Source organism: Pocillopora damicornis, chromosome 1, assembly GCF_964200805.1.
Source record: "Pocillopora damicornis chromosome 1, jaPocDami1.2, whole genome shotgun sequence".
Lineage (NCBI taxonomy): Eukaryota > Metazoa > Cnidaria > Anthozoa > Scleractinia > Pocilloporidae > Pocillopora > Pocillopora damicornis.
Window position 1 is genome coordinate 23,908,650 of NC_142670.1, and position 22,161 is coordinate 23,930,810.

A 22,161-nucleotide genomic window follows, 5' to 3' on the forward strand; every position below is an offset into this window, starting at 1 on the left:
AATTGCGATTCCAATTATTGTTGTGATGTCATCTTTTAAGAATATATCTCAAGGCCAGTACATGCGCCATGATTGGTCAATTTTGCAGGCCGAATTCCATCGTACGCCCCGCTGAATTCAAAAGTTTGTTTGAATTGAAATCCTCCCACTCTATTTGAACGCAAACATATGATACATAACTTACTAAACTTGTTTTTCTCGCTTCGCTCTTGAGCCACAAATCCGAGCAGAAATAACTTAATCGGTAACCTACAGTACACGCCTCGAACTCGGGTAGTGAGAGATATCTACAGGTAGCCCAAGCTTGCACAATTTATAAATATGTGTATGTCGCACCACAGGCGAAAGGAAAGGATTTTTTGAAGACTGAATGTTCGCAATCTAATTGAAATTCGAATGAAAACCAAGTTACCTCGCCTTGGCGTTTATTCCCTCGCATCTTGCGAGTTTTCTAGAATGATTTCCGGCCGTCTAGCTTGTTTTTAAATCGTTTACTTTGCAACCGTTCATTTCCATTCAGGTCCTAAACTTTCGCCTGTTGAGCATTATAGACATACTGGCATAATTTTGTCTCCACTACACAAAAAGTAACAGTAGTGTAAATCAAATAAGTTTAGGGAAGCCTGCCGAGAACCAACCCGAGGCATACATACATGCACACATTCGCAATTGATATACCATGTACAATCCTGATATACAATCAATTCCTTACACATTCAAAAATAGGTATACATCACTAGTGTGTTAACTTCACCAAGTCGGGATTAACAGAGATGGGCAACCGATTACAAGGGCACTATACTACGGTTATTCAGAGGTCAGGAAAAACCTCCCAGACAAAATCCCTTTGGGGAAAACACATAACTAGATATCTGAGTAGGAACCATGGTCAAACTTAGAGCAGGTAGCAGGAAATCGTACGAGGCTTCAGAGTTAAACAAAATAAGTTTTTCAACTAAAATAAATTTGGCATCAGCCAAAGGTGCAAGGTTGGTTCTCAAGGCTAGATGGACGTCACGTGCTATACTCTCTCCTTGTATACCACTGCATCATTACCCATGATGCTCGGGCCTAAGGCCTAGGCCTTGTCGTATCTCGTGTCGACAAAATATTTATTTCTGCCTTATTCACAGAGTCAATCGTCAGAAATACCATTTTTCTTCATTTTTTACGCAGGCTCGCTGTGCGAACCTAAGCTACCTGTTATTGATCTGGCCAGCATGCATTGCTGTTGGGATACTTCCTTGAAAATTCTTGTGTCCAAATTATGATCCAAATCAAGAATTTTACTCTTGAAACAGACTGAAAATAATGCATTAACATTCCTTCCAAATTATTACCTTTCGGACATGAAATTGTAATGTTGTTAACAGAATGTGTTCAGTTTAGCATCACAATTTACCGAAATTGTTGGTGGCGAAAAATTTTTAACCATGAACAGGTAACATATGACAACAAAATATAAAAGAATTTACCAGCAAGAAACGAGGAAAGACAAGATTGACACAAATTGCAGACGAAGAACGTGATCACCAATCACAGCATTCAACTTTGAACGGGTGTGTGTTCCAAGAAGGCACCAAACGAAGAAGCCAAGAAGGTTGTCATATTCGAATCTGCAAAATACACATGCCCAAAGTAGTGCAAAGCCTCGGGCACAGTACCCGGTGAAAAACATTGTGTCTTACTTATCACGAGAGAGTTTGAGTCGCTAGTCGTCATATGAAAAATTTACCTTAAATTTGTTGGTAAGGGACAACTTCAAAATGCAGAAGAAGTAATCATCGAGAAGGAATGCGGTAGGAGATAAAAGTGGTTAAGATTTACTAAAACAGTGGATAACATTGAAGGTACACCCTGATTGGCTACTCAAACTCGAATATCGCTTCTCGACCAAATATTCATTTTTCGAACAATGTCTCGGCTATGGACATTATCAGCCAACATACCAGCCGCCAGAAGGGGTTTTCTTCCTTCCTTTTCACCTCTGAGCAACTCGCGCGGAATTTGCATCCGAAAATATTGTAATCGTTGCAGGAATAACTGAGTTAGAATCATCTTTTTTTGACATATTATCTGACCGCACTACTATATCCTGATATCCACTTCTAGCCACCTCCACTTCGGTAAATAGTTGTTTATCACCACAACTTAAAGAACGAAACTGCTGGGATTAACGAAATGCGTCTTTGTGTGGTTTCCGAAGAAATCTCCGTAAAGTTAAATAAGCTGTGTCCATCAAAGTTTCAATCAAAAGGACTTCAGGATAAAAAGTTTGTTTATCTTACCTATGAGGGAATGTTCCATTATCATTCATTCATTCATTCACAGCTTTACCTCGCTGAATTTAATCTTTAATTGACAACATATTCTTGTCTACATTTCTCAAATATTGAAATTAAATTCTCCAAGCCAAATAAATAATTATCATCAATATCTGTTGATGGAAATACATGGGCAGTGTCAATTATTTTTGTATCAACTAAAAGGTTTGTTGGGGAACGCTGATGCATGTTTTCCACTGTTTCAGACTGTTCGTGGGATTTCTGGTGTTTTCCCAACTTCTGTGAGGAGTTAGTTTCATATACAATAAGGATAGAGCTTGCAATAAACCTGAAGAGTCTTTGAGTTGTGAACCACTGTTTGATATCCACAAGGTTTGTAAGTAGCTGCCCCAATATGTCCGATGTCATATCAAACTGTACACCTCCTAAATACTGATGAAAGCCTGGGAACAATTAAGAGTGAGATCTTAGGGCTAATGTTTTAACAACAAAAAATGGTAATAAGCAATGAAAACATGAAATCCTAAAAACAGGAATATCACCCCTACTCTGTTTCAATCAAGATGATCACGTGAATTGCTGTCTTCTCCCTATTGCTGAAATATGAACAAGTGTGATTGGATCTGAGATGATTGAATCCCAGAAGTACTCCAACAGGCTCTGACAAGAACTATTGAGTGGTTTTGATTTCCAACATTATTTGGGCAATTATATAATTGTCTTTGATTGACAAAAAAGTATTACATATTTCACCAAGATTGTTAAGTCCAAGCAGTTCAGTATATAATACACCATGAATAGAAAAAATATTAGAAACCTTACATTTTTCAGCATCCTGTACTGTAGACAACTTCTGGCACCATTCACGATCGTAGTGTTCATGGCAACACTTTTGGTGGTTGTAGACCTGATAGTAAATAATTTACAAATTAAACAAAGCTAAGAGTAATTTTAGCTAGTAAACCAAGATAGCTACTAAGGAAAATGAGCACAAAAAACAAGAAAAATGAAATAAACCTCACCCTTTGTGCTGCAAAGCAAGACAGCCTGCGATAATTGCGCACAACAAACAAGCAAAATAGACATGCATTATTGACCAAGCGGAGGTGACAATGACTGGATATTGGCTGATTCTTTTTTTTGTGTTTTTATAGACCAAGACAAAGTTTAGGTCCACAAAAACACCAAAAAAAGAACAAGGCTACTATCCTGTCAGTGTGACCCCTCAGTTGGTCAATAACACATATGTATTTTGCTTGTCTCCTCATTAAGGTTTGTTGAAAGCCTTTGTCATCATAATTTAAAGAAGCAACCAAAGGCTATGTTAGAAATTGGTTTCGAGAGGAAATTAACAGAAATAACAAAGAAACTTTTCTTTGTGTTCAGTAGTTTGTTAACATAACATCTTTGAAACATACCATAAATCCAAGAATGCTGAAACCTGTGACTTCCCTCAGAGGCCATTTTTTTTGCCTTCTTTCCTTAAATGTTTCATCTGCGTTGTCTTCCCATGTCACTCTTCCCATCTTAATGTCCATCACACATGGCAAATCAAATTTGTTTGTTATGTTCTCCAGTTTTAAATACTTTGATGTATCTAAAATCAACCATTAAGGGCCTGCTACCTGTTTGTTCAAAGATTTTAGTGCATTCCCATAGCATTTTTGAAGCAAATAAGCCAGAAAGAATTGATGGGTGAGGCAATCCCAGGGATCTTTTACCTCTCCATACTAAACATTTTCAGAACTCCCTTCCTGGTAGTAAACAACTATTCACTGAAGTGGAGGTGGCTATTGGTGGATATTTACTGAGCTACAATGCCAGGAGGTAAATATCCACCACCAGCCACCTTCACTTCCAGGAATAGTTGCATACACTACAACAGTGCAATAACTTAGCACAAAAAGATCATTTTAACTCATTCATCCCTGTGACTATTACAATATTTTTCAGCACAAATCTCGCATGAGTAACTTATAGGTGAATAGCAGAAGATATTTAAAACCCGAGTAGCCAATCAGAACAGACCTTTAACCCTATCCACTGTTTTGGTATAAACTAAAGATATTTATTCCATAGGACCCCTTTCCCTCTGATTTGTGTCGTACAAAATATTATTAACTACTACTCTTTGGGTGGAATTTGGAAATTATTGAGATAAAAGGGATCAGGCCAGTTCAGTTACCTAGATTGTCTGATGTGTGGATGATGATGTTAACACTACAACTGCTAGTATTTTTTGGGCCAAGGATCAAGAAGCATAACAAAATAGAAAGAAATCTACAAATCATAATCAAGAACTTGATCTTTTGATGCCTGAAAAGTCTCCTTGATCCCATCCCTGGTTCTGTAAAGCAGTGCAAATGATTCCAGGTACACAAATGATCCTTTCAAAAAATCTGAAAAGGTGTTGATTTTTTTTCCAAGGTACTAAAAGTAGCTACTTCATCACAAACTTAGGGCTAAACAAACATAAAACATACAGATTCTAAATAAATTAGAGGAAGAAATATTTACAAAAGTGTTCATATTAATACATGGCTTATATTATGAATCAATGTCCTCTTAGGCAAACCTCTTTAATGAATTTATGATTCATTCATAGTACCCCTGTATCAATATAAAGGATCTTAATTTATCTTTCTCTGATTCTTAGCCTTACTGTTCTAATGAATAAGCTGTTTGCAAAACTTCAGATGAAAAAAATTCATACCACTTGAATTATTAACAAGGATTTTTTTTGGGTTATCCATAATTATCAGTTGCAGTACGAGATCATTTGTGGCTTCAGAATTATTTCAAAGCTGTAAAGGTCTTATTGGACTGTAAATGATAACTCAGATGTCTACGAGAAAAAATTTTAAATTTTAAATTTAAAAAAAATAAATACCAGATGTAATAAACTTATTTCTAAACTGAAAATAAAGGAAAACAGTAAGATTAATCTGTTCAAAGTTTCAACAGCCCTTCTCCCCCCCCCCCCCCCAATTCAAATTCTGACTCCCTGATTCAAATGCCCCACCACATATAGAACAATTCTTTGTGTGATCAACAAATGTTGTTGAATTCTTTAAAGTAACATATTAGTTTTTGGTATTGCTGTTGGATTTTTTGCTTGTAGGTATCACTCCACTCATGGAAACACACTTTTTACCTTTTCTCTTTTTACTCCTTCATTAAAACACATATAATGCTGGAAAGACTTCACACATTTGGTTCAAATGCCTCCCGCTCCCAAGGGGGGGGGGGGGATGTTGAAGCTTTGAATTGATTGGTGATTAAATCTTGGAAACAAGCTTCCAGATTGATTTGTTTTTTGTTTTTGTTTTAATCCGAATTCTAGAAGTTGTGATGGCAATGCTCACAAGATTTTCAACTTTTTCCAAGTTACTACCTAAAATAAGATAAAACAAGTAAAATACAAGAGACAGTAATTTCTATTTCCTTTTAAGAAGAAGGGTTAAGGATACCTATTTCCACAATCCCATGATAAAAAGGCAAAAGTCTTCTAAGCTGTAGTATCTCCTCTCGTTTTTCGCTTTGGTTGAATACTGTGTCATAGAAAACAACTTCTCTCATCCCCTTTGGAGGTCTCTGAACTGGTTTAAGGACACATCCATCATCAGTCAATTTCAATGCCCCTAAAAATAAGAATTGTAATGATCTCAGGTTAACTGACTGTTAATCTTCGGCTGAAATTCTACATTCTGAGAATATTGTCTTTCAGTAGCATTCTGAAAATGAAATAGTAATTAACATGTAATTGCGTACGGTTACGAAGTGACTACCTTTCAAATGCTTTCATTTTATTGGTGTCACATCGTCATCCATCTGCCACAAGTATTAAAAATTAAATAAAAATTGTGTGTGGTATTTTACAATCCTGTGAGTTCCTTTTCCTCCAACCTTTCAATGTATTTGAATAACTTCCTACGCACTTTTCACACCAACAGATATTTTTATTGACTTCCCGCAAAACTGGCCGAAGGTTTAAAGTTCAGACTTTTCGAAAATAAAATTAAATTGAGAACGCTTAAATCGCGAAATTCGATGCCCCTTTTTTCCCGTTAAAATCGCGAACATTACACCCCGAGAAATACTGTTCCGCTAAAATCGCGAAATTAAGTACCAATGAGGTAAATTGTGCATATGGAGGAGAATCGATCACGTTCAGTTAACACTGAAGAACATACAAAACTTTTCGTGAGCTCAACGAGTACAAATTAACGTATTGTGAATTTATCTTATTCATAGGGCTCACCTTGAGCCGCATGTCCAGCCACCTGATATGGATATGGCTTCAGAGTATGTGCTGCGTGAGAATTTTCAGTTGCCATCCTGTGACTAAGTGTAGTCTCCTTCAAAGTAGAATGGGATGTCACGCAACACTCCTCCACGTTGCGTGACATTCCCATAAACGGCTGTAAAGGAGACTAAGGCTTCAAAATTATCAGTACATGTAAGCACACACACAATGTCCCACAACACAATCGTTCTCTCTTTATCTGCCTTCGCCGTTTCATGATATGACAGGTTGGAAGGAGATTTTCTCTTGAAGCAAGTAGATTAAGACGGAATGTTATGAAAAACCTGGGCAACATCAGAACAGCTTTTCGGGTGGTCTTCGGAAATTTTGGAAGGTTTACTGTCCTGTAAGACGAAGGGCTAACGCTCGAAATGGCCTCCTTTAAACTCTTTACGGTGGCCAATTTACGTTTTCAACTCAGTTGATAACACTAAATTACCCTGTTATACAATCCCACCGACGCAGCACCACAGTTTCGTCAGAAAATTACCCCTTCATTACCGTCGAGTCACCCAAAAGTCATGTCGCCTGAAACTAGAGTCAGGTCAACCAAAATCCGAGTCATGTCGCCCGGTTTTTTTCATCAGAAAAACATAGAATGGAATAACCGTGTCAAACATGGGAGCTTTTTTTTATCATTGAGCTCTTTCTATTCATTTTTACTCTTGTGATGTTTGGATAGCTACTGGCTAACAAACTAAATTATTTTTTTTCTCGTGGTATTTTTTTCCTTTACATCTGGTATAATTTTCCGCGTCTTGCAATCAGAGCTCAAGAATCTCCCAATGTTCATCGTACTGAGCTTTGCACATGGCGCTTTGGAAGATTAACAGTTCTAACTATCTTGTTGTGCTAGTTTATTTTTGCTACTTTGTCTAGAAAAGGTTTTCAATTCATTTTTGCTTTGGCTACAAATGTCCTACTTAAATGTTGCTGTGGTGCGTGTTTGGAAGAAGAAATGGAAAAAGCATGTGCTCTTTACTGTTATTTTGACTACTTTTGTAATTTTTACATTTAAGAACACTGTGCTTCCCACTATCGAAGTCATAGATCTCCCTCCATCCTCCTGTAAGAGGATGTTTTAACATTGATTCCCCAAACGAGCTGAATATTTATATCTTGTGGAACTTCGCCATCATTTTTGGCATCGTCATTGACGAAATGATCATGCGTATTATAGGGAGTGTAATTGTCTGAGTTACTAGAACTTTAATTCACGCCTGGTAGAAGATATAACTGGAAACCAGCCATAATTTTCGGAACTTTGATTTTTATTCAACGAAATACGGTAAAATTCTTTAAAATAGTAAAAATAAAACTGATTATTTCATGATAAAAAAATCTTGATGTCGCCGGAGATGTTCACTCGACCGCGACAGGATACAAATGACTCGCTTTTTGTTTTACGACCATGATGCAACATCAGAGTGTGCACACCGCCCGGAAGAAGACACAAACGAAAAGAGCAGATAACGTCAACATACTTGGGTCAACTGATATCTAGTTACAGAGGCCTGAAGAAGAATCTACTTTCGGTTTATATAGTCGCTCAGTTTCCCAGATTCGACGTTTCAGTTTGTATCTGTGATAGGTGCAGCTGTGGGTCCTAAGAATCTTTAATACATAACAGTCTTCTGGCACAAACGGAATTCAGTTGAATGCATGGCGTCCTTTACACTCGAAGGCGTGTTTGCCTACGTGACGGAAACATTCACTGCCGGTGTGATTCAGTCTCATCAGGGACAAAGTTTTCTCGAAGATGCTCCGCTGATACAGGGAAGAGACCCTTTGGAGGATTTCAGAAACTTTGATGATGTCGATAATGATACAATTTTTCAGGAGTACGATCCACCGCCAGGAGACGACAGTAAAATGGGCTGGAGGAGATCTCGGCCGCCAAGATGGTGGATGTCGCTTTGGAAGGCCGTGAAATGTGTTTTCTTTATTCAAATTGTAGGAGGTTTAGCTCTCGGCTCGCTGGCTCTATTGATTTTAGTTTTGGATTTTAATTCCGTAGATCTTTGCTACGACAGACAGTTGCATGGTCACTGGAACTCGTTACCTCGTAAGATTCAGGCCATTATTGTGACAGCCGAGACACTGGAAGCATATGTAGTCCAGATGTGGCCATTTCTTCTGATAATCACAATGTTTAGCTGGCCATTAGTGAAAAGACTTAATCTATTAGTTCTTAATCTACTGGGAGCATTCTTCGATACCTGCTACAGGCTGTACCTCCAAGTCTTTGAAATATACGAGAAGTCATGGATGTCTTTTCCTTTAAACGCTTTATTTCTAACCATGGTTCTGCTGAATTCTGTTCTAGTGGGAAGAGAAATTGCTAAAATAACGGCTAGGGATCGAAGAAGAAAACTTAGAAAAATCCTCAAGATTTCCTCTATACTCGCAGCGCAATTGGCATTTGGAATTCCTATCGCTTTAGTTCTTGTTTACGTATTGATTCCATTATACGGTCAGCAGAATGAGACGAACAGAGCCGTTATAGCTGGTGCACTTCCTTTGGTGACCGCTGTACCGAAGGTCATCGTCCGATTGGCGGCCCAAAGGATCGATTTTCTCCATCCTGGCGACTCCCATGTCCTACTGAGTGTTCTATACAGCGCATCTGCGATCGTTTTTCGCGTCATGCAAGCAGAACTGACGAGTCTTCAACTGTTCATTGCTCTGAGCTTTGTTCACAGTGCAGTGGACTTACTGGAAAGATTGACCATTGTTGTGCGGGATTATCTTTGGTATTTTATCTACAAAAAGTGTAAAGGTGACGCGAATGCTGAAGAAGCGTTAAGGGCGGACAGATTTCGAACGCCAAGAAGCATGCGTCTTATTGCAGACATGAGCATTCAGATGATTCTCGGAGAATCGACTGCGTTGATAGCAGCGGTTGGCTTCATCCAGCTGTATAGCTTCATGTACAACAATAATGGTCTGGCCTTCTCTGACCTGGGTTTGGTTGGGGATTTCTTCATCCGCGTGTCCATTGCACTCACCATCGATTTCGTTTTCAATTCGTTCTCATTTTGGCTACAAATGTCATATCTTAATGTTGCGGTAGTGAAAGTGTGGAAGAAGAAATGGCGAAAACATATGCTTGTGGGTCTGATTTTGACCTCCGTGACACTCTGTTACTTTACAACTCATTTGTTCGCAGTTGTAAAAGGCAAACATACGTCTGCTGCTAGAATGCGTCATTTTAATTGCACCGGGCCATTTTCAAGATTTTAGCTGGAACAGAGCATGGTGTTAGGGAAAATTTACTGATTTTTACATGTGTTTGTTTGGAACATATTTACTCATAAAACTTTTCATATTGAACCATTTCCAATTTAATCGAGTTCATTCAAGTTCTTTCATTCTAATATGTCAATATTAGATATAAATATATATATAAAGCCACAGTAGTTTTAGAATAGTAAACTAATGATATTTCTGACGTTTGAGTGACATGGGAACAAATTAGTCAGAAATTAATATTCTGCTGGTATGCTGGAGAGGTTTGTATGGCATCATGGAAGTTTTGGATTATCTAAGGTTTTCGCTAGAAAATTAAGACATTCTAAATGATTCGGTCAGTCTTTTCTTTTTTTTTCGTATTGATGTACTTTTCTTTTTCCAAATCCCTGTAAAATATCACGATTTGATTTTTCTTTGTGATAAGCAGAGTAACCAGATTAGTTTACCCTTTCCTCGGGGTATTGTGCTGCTGCATTAGATGAGGAATACGTTTCCACACATTTTTTTGGCCACTTCTAAAGTGTTGTTTTTTAGTGGTTTTTCGTATCTGGCGTAGCACAGGTTCTTTTTGTAGAACCCTTAGTTTTCAGTGTACACATGTTAAGATCATATTAGGATGCTTGTACTTCAAGACGGCTGACTCGTCCTAAATAATAGAATTACATTGAATCACTCGTCTTAGTGTAGTCACAATGAAGGTTTTTGCTTTGTTGCTTGCTTTCATTGTACACCTGTATGTTGGTACTTTTGTTGACCATTACCAGTGAAAACTGGTGTTTTCACTTCCAATCGCTAGAAAAATTTTTCGTTTTAGTATTTTCACTTCCACGCATATCAGCAGTACCTTACATTTCGCTCGCCTTTACCTTATTCAGTATTGCATACTATTTAAAATATAACCATTATCTTTCATCAGTTGAAGCGAAATGTAATCTTAACATTGGTTTAGTGGAAATTTATTTTGTTACGAAAAATTTTTAACTTGCGGTTTGCGTACAGGAGATAAGCCCTTATGGAGGACAAGAACAATGCGCGCGAGAGGAATACACGTGTGATTGACTGGAAACAAATGGGCCTCAAAGTTTTAAAGTCTATTATGACAAGTTGACCACAGTCCTACCGATAGTAAAAAAATAATTCGTTATACCGCAATCAGACTGTCTTCTCAGTACACCGGCTACGCAGGAAACTGGCCTTCCCTAAAAGTATCCTAGGCCCAAGTCTCGCCTCTCGTTTTCTCGGCTCTACCACTTACCGCGCAAATGTGCAAATAAAAACACCAGCTCCATGCACAAGCTACAGCATTCATCAGCAATGAAAAAAAAACCCTCTTAAAATACTATACATTACCCTTAATCATGCAATTTAGTGACATACAAAACAAATTATCTCTGTTATTTTATTCTTGACTGTGGCACATCATAATTTCTATAATTGATTAAGAACAGAATCAATTTTGGGAGTCTTTCTTGATTTCAAGGAGTGTCGCCGAGATGTAACCTCAAATAGGAATATATCAGATATGTTAACCAAGGAATCGAGGAAAACAATTTTCGCTTCATTACTCATGCTGAAGGTTATCTTTCCAAAGTTATTACAAAATCTTTTGGCAAACAATCGTCCATAAAAATTGTGTAAAACATCGCACCCTCACAACAGATATCTCATATTTTCAATTATTTTTCAAGCTGGGATACTATTGGCTCCTAGTAGGTGGATGTTGCCGAGAAATAAGTGTTTTTTTTTCTCGCTGTTAGAGCTGAAATGATGGGGACTTTTAGTACCAGCTGACCTTGCAGCTGATCAGCAATTCCACACGTACTAATTCGTAATCGACTGTATAAGTACGAGTGACGGAAATAAAGAAAAATTCTGATCAAATTACGCATAAGGGATTTAACTTGATGGTCTCTTCAATAACCCTACGTGATTTTAGCCCTTTCACTCCCAAGATTTCATTAGTAATTCTCCTTACTGTCTGCCATACAATTCTTATGATAAAAGTTCAGAGAATTCAGTACTGGATTAACTAATAATCCCTTAAGTGATATTTTTCTTTATTTTCATTCATTTCATCACTTGTCTGCTTGATATTGTGTTGATATTGTAAGAAGAAATTCTACTTGAGTCACTTATGGGAGAAAAAAGGGTTAAGTCGTTGTCATTCCACGACTAAGCGACCTTTGACCCGTTATGGAATGATTTGAATCCTTTGCCAATTAAGTTGTCACCAGTTCACAAATTCTCTGATCAGTGGCTGTTACAACGTGGAGGGATGCGTATTACATGTTCTGACTGGTAGAATCCGATTCTAAACATTTAAGATAACTCTAACCTCCGTTTTCAATTAACCAGTACAGTAAATAATTCACAATAAAATTATAGGCGATTGGAACACACGGTAGTCCTCAAAACCGTACTAAGTAAACCTAGATGTCATATATCGAAGCTTTCATTCTCTCTGGTGAAGGTGCATCAGATTTTCCTGACTCGCCATTTGATTGGTCAGCCTTCAAATTTTCCCTTGGAACTTCCTCTGACATTTCTAGCTGGGAACCAGCTGTTAATGTACATTCCTCTTCATCGAATATCCCTGCTGTTGATATCACCAGTAACATATTCTTTAGAGATTCTGGAATGGATTTAAACTACAAAGCGAAATTAAAACAATGGTTATATGTGCATATACGATGTGCCCGGCACAGCTCAAACAGTCTAATTATGACCAAAACCGGGTTACTAAATCGCGCAAGGCCACCTTCGCGCAACTTTCATTTGACCTGACCCTTATTTCTAATGGGGCGGTTAAGAAAGCATCCTTGGCATCTTTGTGAGTTAATTTAGTATTATCAACTAATTTGATAATGTAAATTGGCCACTGTAAAGAGTTTCAGAGTTGACATTTAGTCAGAGCGATTAGAGGAATTGTGGGTTGTGCGAGTTTATACGCAGAAAATTGAGCTATGCTATTGGTGGGAATATGGTGACGAGAAAACAAGAATAAATTAGTTGAATAAAAAGCGCTCATTGATACCGTGGGGAGTAAGAGCGCCGATTTGAAAGATAATTTTTGTTCTAGAGATTAGAAGATGAATACAACAAGTAACTATGCTTTTCTCTTGATGCCCGCAGACAATTTAGCAGTCTCTGTGAACCCAACTTCTCCCTCATGGTTGTGTTTGACTCCGATTTACAGAAAAAATATTCAGTAGTTCGAGCTCAAACTAATAAAAACCGCCCACATATACACAGTGAATGACAGAGAACAAAAGGATTTCTAAAGGTATCGTAATTTAGAGTGTATATGACAGTTTTTTTTTCTTTTTGCTTCATCGAAGCTATATGGGAAACTGATGTCAACACCGAAAAAAAAGTGTTTTTGAGGAGCTTTTTACTTTTTACTTAAATTCCCTGTCCACAGTAGAACGCGTTATTTCATAGAACAGACCAAATTACCTGAAGTCGTTAAGTTTTATACGAAAAGGTCAAATGCATCAAACCGCAAACCTGCATAACACTTTTCTTAGTTTTAGAAAAGAAAAGTTTTCAATTTTAACAATCTTTGACGCTTTCCTTAGTACGCTGTTGCGTACAATTAGCCCTTGCCTTTTTTCCCCAAAGATAACAGTGAAATTTTAGTTACCTTCGTTCCTCGTACTCTCGAAGTTAGGTAAAATAGCACGCGAAGCGGAACAGGATTCGCATTTCCAAGGGAAAATTTCCCACCAAATCTGACTGCGTCCCTGCAGGTTTCTCGTGATACTCCACTGTTGCAGGTCCTGTGCTGCCATTTATTGCAGCCACCGCGCAAAAGAGCTTCTTGAGCTTCTCCAGCTATAAAAAGTATCTATATGCTGTAGGTGAACCTTGCAAGTAGATCTTTTGTCATTGCTCACCAGGTCGTGAAAGTGTTCTTGATTAAATCTAATTTTAGGAGTGGGTGGCAGCCACATTCGAGTGTCTCTCCTGAAGGACTTTCCCTCAATCAAGTCACTTATCAATGACTTTCTGAAGTCTAAAGCAGTTCTGGTGGTATGATTTGGAGATTTTCTTTCCAAAATGTGTGCATTTGAAACATATACTTCTATGAGATAGAAAAAAATACCACACAGCACCTCTCATTAGCCTTACATTCAAGCTGACTCTCTGATCTGAGACATCCACACCACCCATGTAAGCATTGTACAGGCTAACCATACAAGGGCAGGCAAAGTTTTGCTTCACCCAGTGGCCATTTTCCTTCACTGATCTTTCCACAACACCAGAATCATCTTCACTTGTCATGCATGCAAGTCAAAAGTACCTTTCTGAAGTTATCTTGTTCTTGACATTATGGCACCAAAGAATGGGGGCAGTATTCCAGTTAGAAGGGATATTTGGCTTATTAATAATTCCCATACACAAATAAATAGCAACCCAACCTTTTGTTTCTTCCACAGACACTGGATACCACACAGACTTTTCTGTAGCTCCTCATTTCTGATTTGCATGCAGATTAGTCTGAGCGACGAAAAACTCCCATAACTGAGCAATGAAGAACAGATCAAAACAAAGGTATGCTGTGCATGTAAGAGTTATTTTTTGGGGGTGGGTGGATTACTTGAAACATTGTAAGTGATGTCTACATTCTTACAAAAGGAAAAAAGAGTATTAACGCGGCAAAGAACGAAAATGTCGAATTAACTCACACACACAGGTAGATTGCGTGTGTTGTGCGAATAACTGTAACCAAAAGTAAACTGTATTGGTGCCACGGATACCTGTTAGTACAAAATGCAGACTGCAGACCGGATACAAAATGTGGACTTGGTACAAAATGTAGGCTACAGAGTGGGTACAAAATGCAGACTGAGAATCTAAAGAGTTTTTTCGTCTGGTATGTGATAACATGTCATCTTACAACTTACCGAGCGTCACGCAATCGCTTTTCCGCGATCAGCTTTCACGATTATTTACACTATTGTTGAATATTCCTGGCCCATTTCTCGATGAAAATCGATCGTAATATAATTTCAAGCCTTCATTTTGTCTTCTCACTTTGCGCGCGAGTTGGTTGGTGTTATGTCTGTACAGATTTTACCAACGTAATAAAAGTAGATGTAGATCTAATAATAAAAGTAGATGTTGATGTAAATAGAGGCATTTTTTTTGCGCATGTTCTATAAATTTTAGTTTGATGCTAGAAACCGCTGGTATGCGCCTGCGTCAGTTTTCCGCTCAAGAATCGCGAAAGGAAAGAAGCAGGAAAATACGCCGGAAAACAACAATGGATCGAGTATTTGAGACGACTTTTCTTGTCATTTTTTCCTCTGAACTTAGATGGAAGCGGCAAAGTCTGAAAATTGTTGTGTGGTGAGTGGAAGGAAGTTATTTTCAAAAAGCAAAAGATTGTACAGACGACTCCGAGTCTTGTCTTGTAATTGTTTGGGCGATTGATGTAGATGATGTTATTTGTGAAGAATGCAAGAGGCCTGTCGAAGAGCACTAATAAATTGGATGTTATACTTTTAACGTGTCATTGCTATCTCAAGTTGTCGTTAATCATTTGAAGTACTCAATTTCCTGTGAACGTTTTCTAGAGCTCCAATTGTACTGCTCTTGCAATGTACTTCAATTTTAAAGTTTGTTTTGTTTCACAAGTTTTTTTTTTAAAACATGAATCACAACCGGCGGGTCCGGTTATCAAAACTAAAAGAGGTCAGTGTCGAGTAAAGAAAAGTAAGACCACGTTAGCACTAGCGACTAGATCAAAGAGCTTGTTAGAACTGTAGCAATAATTGTGGACTTTAACAGAGTAAGGAAAACTCTTTTCAATCATTAGTCTCAGAAATATCATCAGATATGATCAATGATGTGCAGAAATTGTGAATTAAAACAATTTCTAGTTTGGGCCTCCAGTTGTAATATGAATAGTTAAATAAAACAGTTATTTCCCAATAAAAATCATATTCATTTATCATTTCATCTGCACAACAATATCATATACACTATTTCCAACCATATTCTCCTACCTATTAAATTCCAAGAGTTATGTGACAATTCAGTGGTCTGAAAAGACTCTTCTTACATGCCAAACAACAAAGAAACGGAAGGCTCATATTTAACAGTAAGGATAAAAAATATATATTTCCAAAAGCCTTCTTTTCCTGGGAACAGGACTAAATGAGGTCAGATTGAACTAATGTGGAGAGGTTTGTTGATCTCTTTATGAAAATGAATGATTTACATCTATCAGATTTTAGAGAAATGAGATTGAAGTCAAAAGGGGACTTTTACATCGCATATTCTGCAGTTATGGGCATTGGCGTCAATGCCTATTTGAGGGAAATTTATAGTTTTCTAGCCAGGGGTTTGGCTGTGCCAATTTTAAGGCAGACACATCATATATCAGTCACTTAAGAAATTTTATAGCTCTCACTGGAAGCTCAGCACTCTCAAGGGACATGACAATATTTCAACTGATCACTCCTTTTATTCTTTTCCAATTAAATTTGGACAAAACTTTCAAAAACTTTATTGGTAATTTTACAGTTGCAAATAAGGTATAGACATAAGTTGCATATATCATAGGCTAGTCAAGGCAAGTTGCAAGGAGAGAACAAAATCGATCATTTATACCAGTAGTAAGCATCTGGTACTAATTACATTCTCTTGAATACCAGCTAGGCGCAATGCATGTCACACCTATCCATTCGGTCAATTGTACCAACTATATGTAGTGGGGTCACATCACATCTCCCTAAACAGCAGAGAACATAAAAGTCAATTCCTATCATCAGTCTCAATTAAGAAAAAAAAATTGAAGGACCACCATCTGGCAAAGTGAAATGCAAGTCAAACTGGTTTGAAGACATTTTGACGTGAAATCCGTTTTTAAATATTGTAACTGCTTCCGTTGAAGCTAAGTGTTACCACTTCCGAGAAAAGCTGCGAAATATTCTTTGGTTAGGTTGACGCCCCCGTGATTAGTTCTCTTTTGGCAGAAAAAAATAGAAAGCGTTTCAGTTCAAGTTAAGACCCCGTGTGATCAAGATCGTTTTGAATAGAAGACAAGTTAGACTGTAATCCTTGATAAAGTAATCAAGACCCGCGAACGTTGGTAAGCAATAACTTGTTTTATGATTATGTTATCTAGCTCGTAGTCGTTACTCAAAGTAACATTTATCGCTCGTTTTTTACCTTTCCTTTGATTCCTTTAATTGCCACGTGCTCGTTTCCAAAATCGAGATTATTCTTAAGCTATGATCATAATACTTAGGTGATTTCTTTACGTAACAATTTCAGTTGACTGCTTCGATATAATAACGCCCCAAGGAATAGGAAAGGGCATAAAGAAAGAAAAGATCCTATTTGGTTTGGTGTTTATCGCATGCGCGTGTATCAACCCGGGAATCGAATTTACAACTCTAGCTTGAAAGGAATCATTTACAAATATGACAGAAATACTGTAATTAACATTCTAAAGAAACAAGGAGTTCCGGCCCCTTGAGTAATTATCCATTTGTTGTATCACTCGTCTCATATTTTAAGAACCACAGAAAGAATGATAATTTTAATATGCGAGTTTCATTGTACACTTCGACTCAAAATTCATTTCTTGTGGCAGAAGTATTCTACTGAAATAAACAAGACAGAATGAAGCTGACGCCATTCGTTTCGAATAACACATGAACATGATTAAAACGGTACCAGTTTAAACTCATGAGGCAAAGCCCACGCTTTTTTTTTTAGGTAAATGAACTGGTTAGACCGAAAGCTAAACAAATAAACAACGAACTAACAGCTGTGAGGGATTTGGGGGCCATGTGATAAATAGGTTCTACCGAAGTTTATCCTCTAGTCAGCACTTCAAGCTCAGAAAGGCAATTAAAAAAATTCTCACTAAAACACAGCAACAAAGTAAGATAAAACCAGAGATGATTGAGGCACGACTACAACCGTTGTTAAGACACATGCCTACATACCATGTACAACAGACTTGGAGAGCAAAAAGGCCAAAGACAGTTGTGAGCCATGACTTGTAAAATCCATCTCAACCTCCAAAATCCTATCATCAGTCTCAACTAAGAGAATTTGCCAAAGATCGTAGTAAGAGAGACTCAATCCTGAAGCTAGAACATTTTTTAAAGACTTGTGTTCTATGTGACTACAAAGAGAAAGAAATGACGATGTTATTTGATGTGATTGGAAGCTTGGGGGCCACCTCGAACTTAACGCAATTCTATTTCAAAGTTGAAGTAAAAGAAGATCAAATCCTAAGTTACCTTCTATTACCGCAACGAATATCTCACGATCGTCTCCACATACAACTTCGTGATTCACAGAAGTAAGACATCAACATCTTAAGACTACCCTTCAAGGTTTGTTGTCTCATGTGCACATCTTGATCGTCAGTAAATCTAATCTCAAACTTCAAGTTTTCGGCCTTTTTTCGCGTTTAGTTCACACTTTGATCATTAAAAAATCCTCATCCGAAGAGCCAGCAAACTCCACGAGTATCCACAGAGTTAGAAATGGTGGTAATATTGTCCTACTCTTCCATCCCTCTCCAAAAAATATTGCAAAAAGGAGTCGATCGCCCAGTTGAAAACCCGGGGAAGAGCGCTCAAAATATCAACGATGCCGAACACGCCGAACAAATTTTATAGGCGCATGCGCAGACGAAATGCCCCTCTGCTGATGTAAACGAGGTGTCACTATTGAATATTTAATTTTATCACATAAACTGCGATGTTATACAGGGATATTTCTGGTAGTGAGAAAAGCCATAACAAGACACGTGAAAAAACATCGTATTTTCCCACATGTGTTGATATAGCCAATCAGCTGACACGTCACTCGCCTTTGGCGCCACTCGGTGTTATTGGGTTTCATCGAGCCAGCCTGAAGTCCCTACGTGTTTGTAAGTTTACTTTGTTAGCATGTTTTATTTGCGTCGCTTCCTAGTGTTCTTGTGAGTTTTTCGTTTTATTTTCGTCTTTTGTTTTTCGTCGTCGATAAATTCGATTTCCACATCGTTTTCATAGCTTCCAGTCGCACAGAATAGTTTAAGAGATATTTCGCATGCCACCATTTTTAAAAAACCACACACAATACAAACTCGAAATTTAAGTTTTCATATCCTTTAATACAACTCACCAAATTCTTTCACTGACTCAAACTATACGTTAACAAAGTTATCTGAAATGAAACACAGGTCATAAGCCCCAATAATTCACCACAATTGCTCGCTAAAATGACTTCGTTCATCTTTACGCATATATGCTTAGTTGGCATGTTGCGGATTAACAAAGTCTCTTAGTTTCCCAACTTCGATGTTTCAATTTGTATCTGTGATAGGTGCCGCTGTGGGTCCTTAAAATCTTTATTACATAACACAGTCTTCTGGCACAAACGGAATTCAGTTGAATGCATGGCGTCCTTTACACTCGAAGGCGTATTTGCCTACGTGACGGAAACATTCACTGCCGATGTGATTCAGTCTTATCAGGGACAAGGACTTCTTGAAGATGCTCCGCTGATACAAGGAAGGGACCCTTTGGAGGATTTAAAAAACTTTGATAATGTCGATAATGATACAATTTTTCAGGAGTACGATCCACCGCTAGGAGACGTTAGTAACATGGGCTGGAGGAGATCTCGGCCGCCAAGATGGTGGATGTCGCTTTGGAAGGCCGTGAAATGTGTTTTCTTTATTCAAATTGTAGGAGGTTTAGCTCTCGGCTTGCTGGCTCTATTGATTTTAGTTTTGGATTTTAATTCTGTTGATCTTTGCTACGATAGGCAGTTACATGGTCACTGGAACTCGTTACCTCATAAGATTCAAGCTATTATTGTGACAGCCGAGACAGTGGAAGCATATATAATCCAGATGTGGTCATTTCTTCTGATAATCACAATGTTTGGCTGGCCATTAGTGAAAAGACTTAATCTATTAGTTCTAAATCTACTGGGAGCATTCTTCGATACCTGTTACAGGCTGTACCTCCAAGTCTTTGGAATATACAAGAAGTTATGGATGTCTTTTCCTTTAAACGCTTTATTTCTAGCTATGGTTCTGATGAACTCTGTTCTAGTGGGAAGAGAAATTGCTAAGAGAACGGCCAGGGATCGAAGAATAGAACTTAGAAGAATCCTCAAGGTTTCTTCTATACTCGCAGCGCAATTGGTATTTGTGATTCCTATCGTTTTAGTTCTTGTTTACGTAGTGATTCCATTATACGATCAGCAGAATGAGACGAACAGGGCGGTTATAGCTGGCGCACTTCCTTTGGTGACCGCTGTACCGAAGGTCATCGTCCGATTGGCGGCCCAAAGGATCGATTTTCTCCATCCCGGCGACTCCCATGTCCTACTGAGTGTTCTATACAGCGCATCTGCGATCGTTTTTCGCGTCATGCAAGCAGAACTGACGAGTCTTCAACTGTTCATTGCTCTGAGCTTTGTTCACAGTGCAGTGGACTTACTGGAAAGATTGACCATTGTTGTGCGGGATTATCTTTGGTATTTTATCTACAAAAAGTGTAAAGGTGACGCGAATGCTGAAGAAGCGTTAAGGGCGAACAGATTTCGAACGCCCAGAAGCATGCGTCTTATTGCAGACATGAGCATTCAGACGATTCTCGGAGAATCGACTGCGTTGATAGCAGCGGTTGGCTTCATCCAGCTGTATAGCTTCATGTACAACAATAATAGTCTGGCCTTCTCTGACCTGGGTTTGGTTGGGGATTTCTTCATCCGCGTGTCCATTGCACTCAGCATCGATTTCGTTTTCAATTCGTTCTCATTCTGGCTACAAATGTCATATCTTAATGTTGCTGTAGTGAAATTGTGGAAGAAGAAATGGCGAAAACATATGCTTGTGGGTCTGATTTTGACCTCCGTGACACTCTGTTACTTTACAAGTCATTTGTTCGCAGTTGTAAAAGACAAACATGAGTCTGCCGCTAGAATGCGTCATTTTAATTGCACCGGGCCATTTTCAAGATTTTAGCTGGAACAGAGCATGGTGTTACGGGAAAATTTACTGATTTTTCCGTGTGTTTGTTTGGAACATATTTACTCATAAAACTTTTCATATTGAACCATTTCCAATTTAATCGAGTTCATTCAAGTTCTTTCATTCTAATATGTCAAAAAATATATATAAAAAACCACAGTAGTTTTAGACTAGTAAACTGTTATTTCTGGCGTTTGAGTGACACTGCTGGCACGCTGGAGAGGTTTGTATGGTATCATGGAAGTTTTGGATTATTTGAGGGTTTCGCTAGAAAATTAAGACATTCTAAATAATTCGGTCAGTCTTTTCTTTTTTTTTTCGTATTGATGTACTTTTCTTTTTCCAAATCCCTGTAAAATATCACGACATTCATTGATTTTTCTTTGTGATAAGTATATGTAACCAGATTATTTTACCCTTTCCTCGTGGTATTGTGCTGCTGCATTAGATGAGGAATACGTTTCCACACATTTTTTTGGCCACTTCTAAAGTGTGGTTTTTTAGTGGTTTTTCCTAGCTGGCGTAGCACAGGTTCTTTTTGTAGAACCCTTAGTTTTCAGTGTACACATGTTAAGATCATATTACGATGCTTGTACTTCAAGACGGCTGACTCGTCCTAAATAAACTTTTTACATTGAATAACTCTTCTTAGTGAAGTCACAATGAAGGTTTTTGCTTTGTTGCTTGCTTTCATTGTACACCTGTATGTTGGTACTTTTGTTGACCATTACCAGTGAAAACTGATGTTTTCACTTCCAGTCGCTAGAAAAATTTTTCGTTTTAGTATTTTCACTTCCACGCAGATCAGCAGTACCTTACATTTCGCTCGCCTTTACCTTATTCAGTTTTGCATACTATTTGAAATATAACCATTATCTTTCATCGGTTGAAGCGAAATGTAATCTTAACATTGGTTTAGTGGAAATTTATTTTGTTACGAAAAATTTTTAACTTGCGGTTTGCGTACAGGAGATAAGCCCTTATGGAGGACAAGAACAATGCGCGCGAGAGGAATATACGTGTGATTGACTGGAAATAAATGGGCTTAAATAATTCGTTATACTGCAATCAGACTCCGTCTTCTCAGTACACCGGCTACGCAGGAAACTGGCCTTGCCTAAAAGTATTCTAGGCCCAAGTCTCGCCTCTCGTTTTCTCGGCTCTACCACTTAACGCGCAAATGTGCACATAAAAACACCAGCTCCATACACAAGCTACAGCATTCATCAGCGATGAAAAAAAAACCCTCTTAAAATACTATACATAACCCTTAATCATGCAATTTAGTGACATGCAAAACAAATCATCTCTCTTATTTT

The 22,161-nt window shown here is 38.0% G+C and overlaps 4 protein-coding genes and 1 long non-coding RNA gene across 5 annotated transcripts; 2 read left to right on the top strand and 3 right to left on the bottom strand.

Moving 5' to 3' along the window:
* Positions 1–2,332: 2,332 nt before the first annotated feature.
* LOC113678722 (inositol polyphosphate multikinase) lies at positions 2,333–6,709 on the bottom strand. Its single transcript, XM_027195625.2, has 5 exons — positions 6,547–6,709; positions 5,756–5,926; positions 3,704–3,882; positions 3,108–3,192; positions 2,333–2,728 (listed from the first exon to the last, which is right to left on the bottom strand). Exons 1-5 carry the CDS (start codon positions 6,698–6,700, stop codon positions 2,355–2,357), a joined length of 963 nt encoding a protein of 320 aa, XP_027051426.2. The 5' UTR covers positions 6,701–6,709; the 3' UTR covers positions 2,333–2,354.
* A 49-nt stretch (positions 6,710–6,758) lies between these two features.
* On the top strand, positions 6,759–10,913 carry LOC113678677 (uncharacterized). The gene has a single exon (XM_027195574.2). It carries the CDS (start codon positions 8,254–8,256, stop codon positions 9,832–9,834), a length of 1,581 nt encoding a protein of 526 aa, XP_027051375.2. The 5' UTR covers positions 6,759–8,253; the 3' UTR covers positions 9,835–10,913.
* A 1,218-nt stretch (positions 10,914–12,131) lies between these two features.
* LOC149052875 (uncharacterized) lies at positions 12,132–14,127 on the bottom strand. The gene is made up of 3 exons (XM_089181917.1): positions 13,959–14,127; positions 13,487–13,677; positions 12,132–12,491 (listed from the first exon to the last, which is right to left on the bottom strand). Exons 1-3 carry the CDS (start codon positions 14,125–14,127, stop codon positions 12,273–12,275), a joined length of 579 nt encoding a protein of 192 aa, XP_089038043.1. The 3' UTR covers positions 12,132–12,272.
* Positions 14,128–16,295: 2,168 nt separating this feature from the next.
* Positions 16,296–18,480, bottom strand: LOC149052876 (uncharacterized). Its single transcript, XR_016187453.1, has 3 exons — positions 18,108–18,480; positions 17,808–17,989; positions 16,296–16,582 (listed from the first exon to the last, which is right to left on the bottom strand). It is a non-coding gene; the product is annotated as an uncharacterized LOC149052876 (long non-coding RNA).
* Positions 18,481–18,707: 227 nt separating this feature from the next.
* LOC113678711 (uncharacterized) lies at positions 18,708–21,481 on the top strand. Its single transcript, XM_089208731.1, has 2 exons — positions 18,708–18,745; positions 19,183–21,481. The coding sequence occupies exon 2, from the start codon at positions 19,256–19,258 to the stop codon at positions 20,834–20,836; it is 1,581 nt and encodes a 526-aa protein (XP_089064857.1). The 5' UTR covers positions 18,708–18,745; positions 19,183–19,255; the 3' UTR covers positions 20,837–21,481.
* The last annotated feature ends 680 nt before the right edge of the window (positions 21,482–22,161 follow it).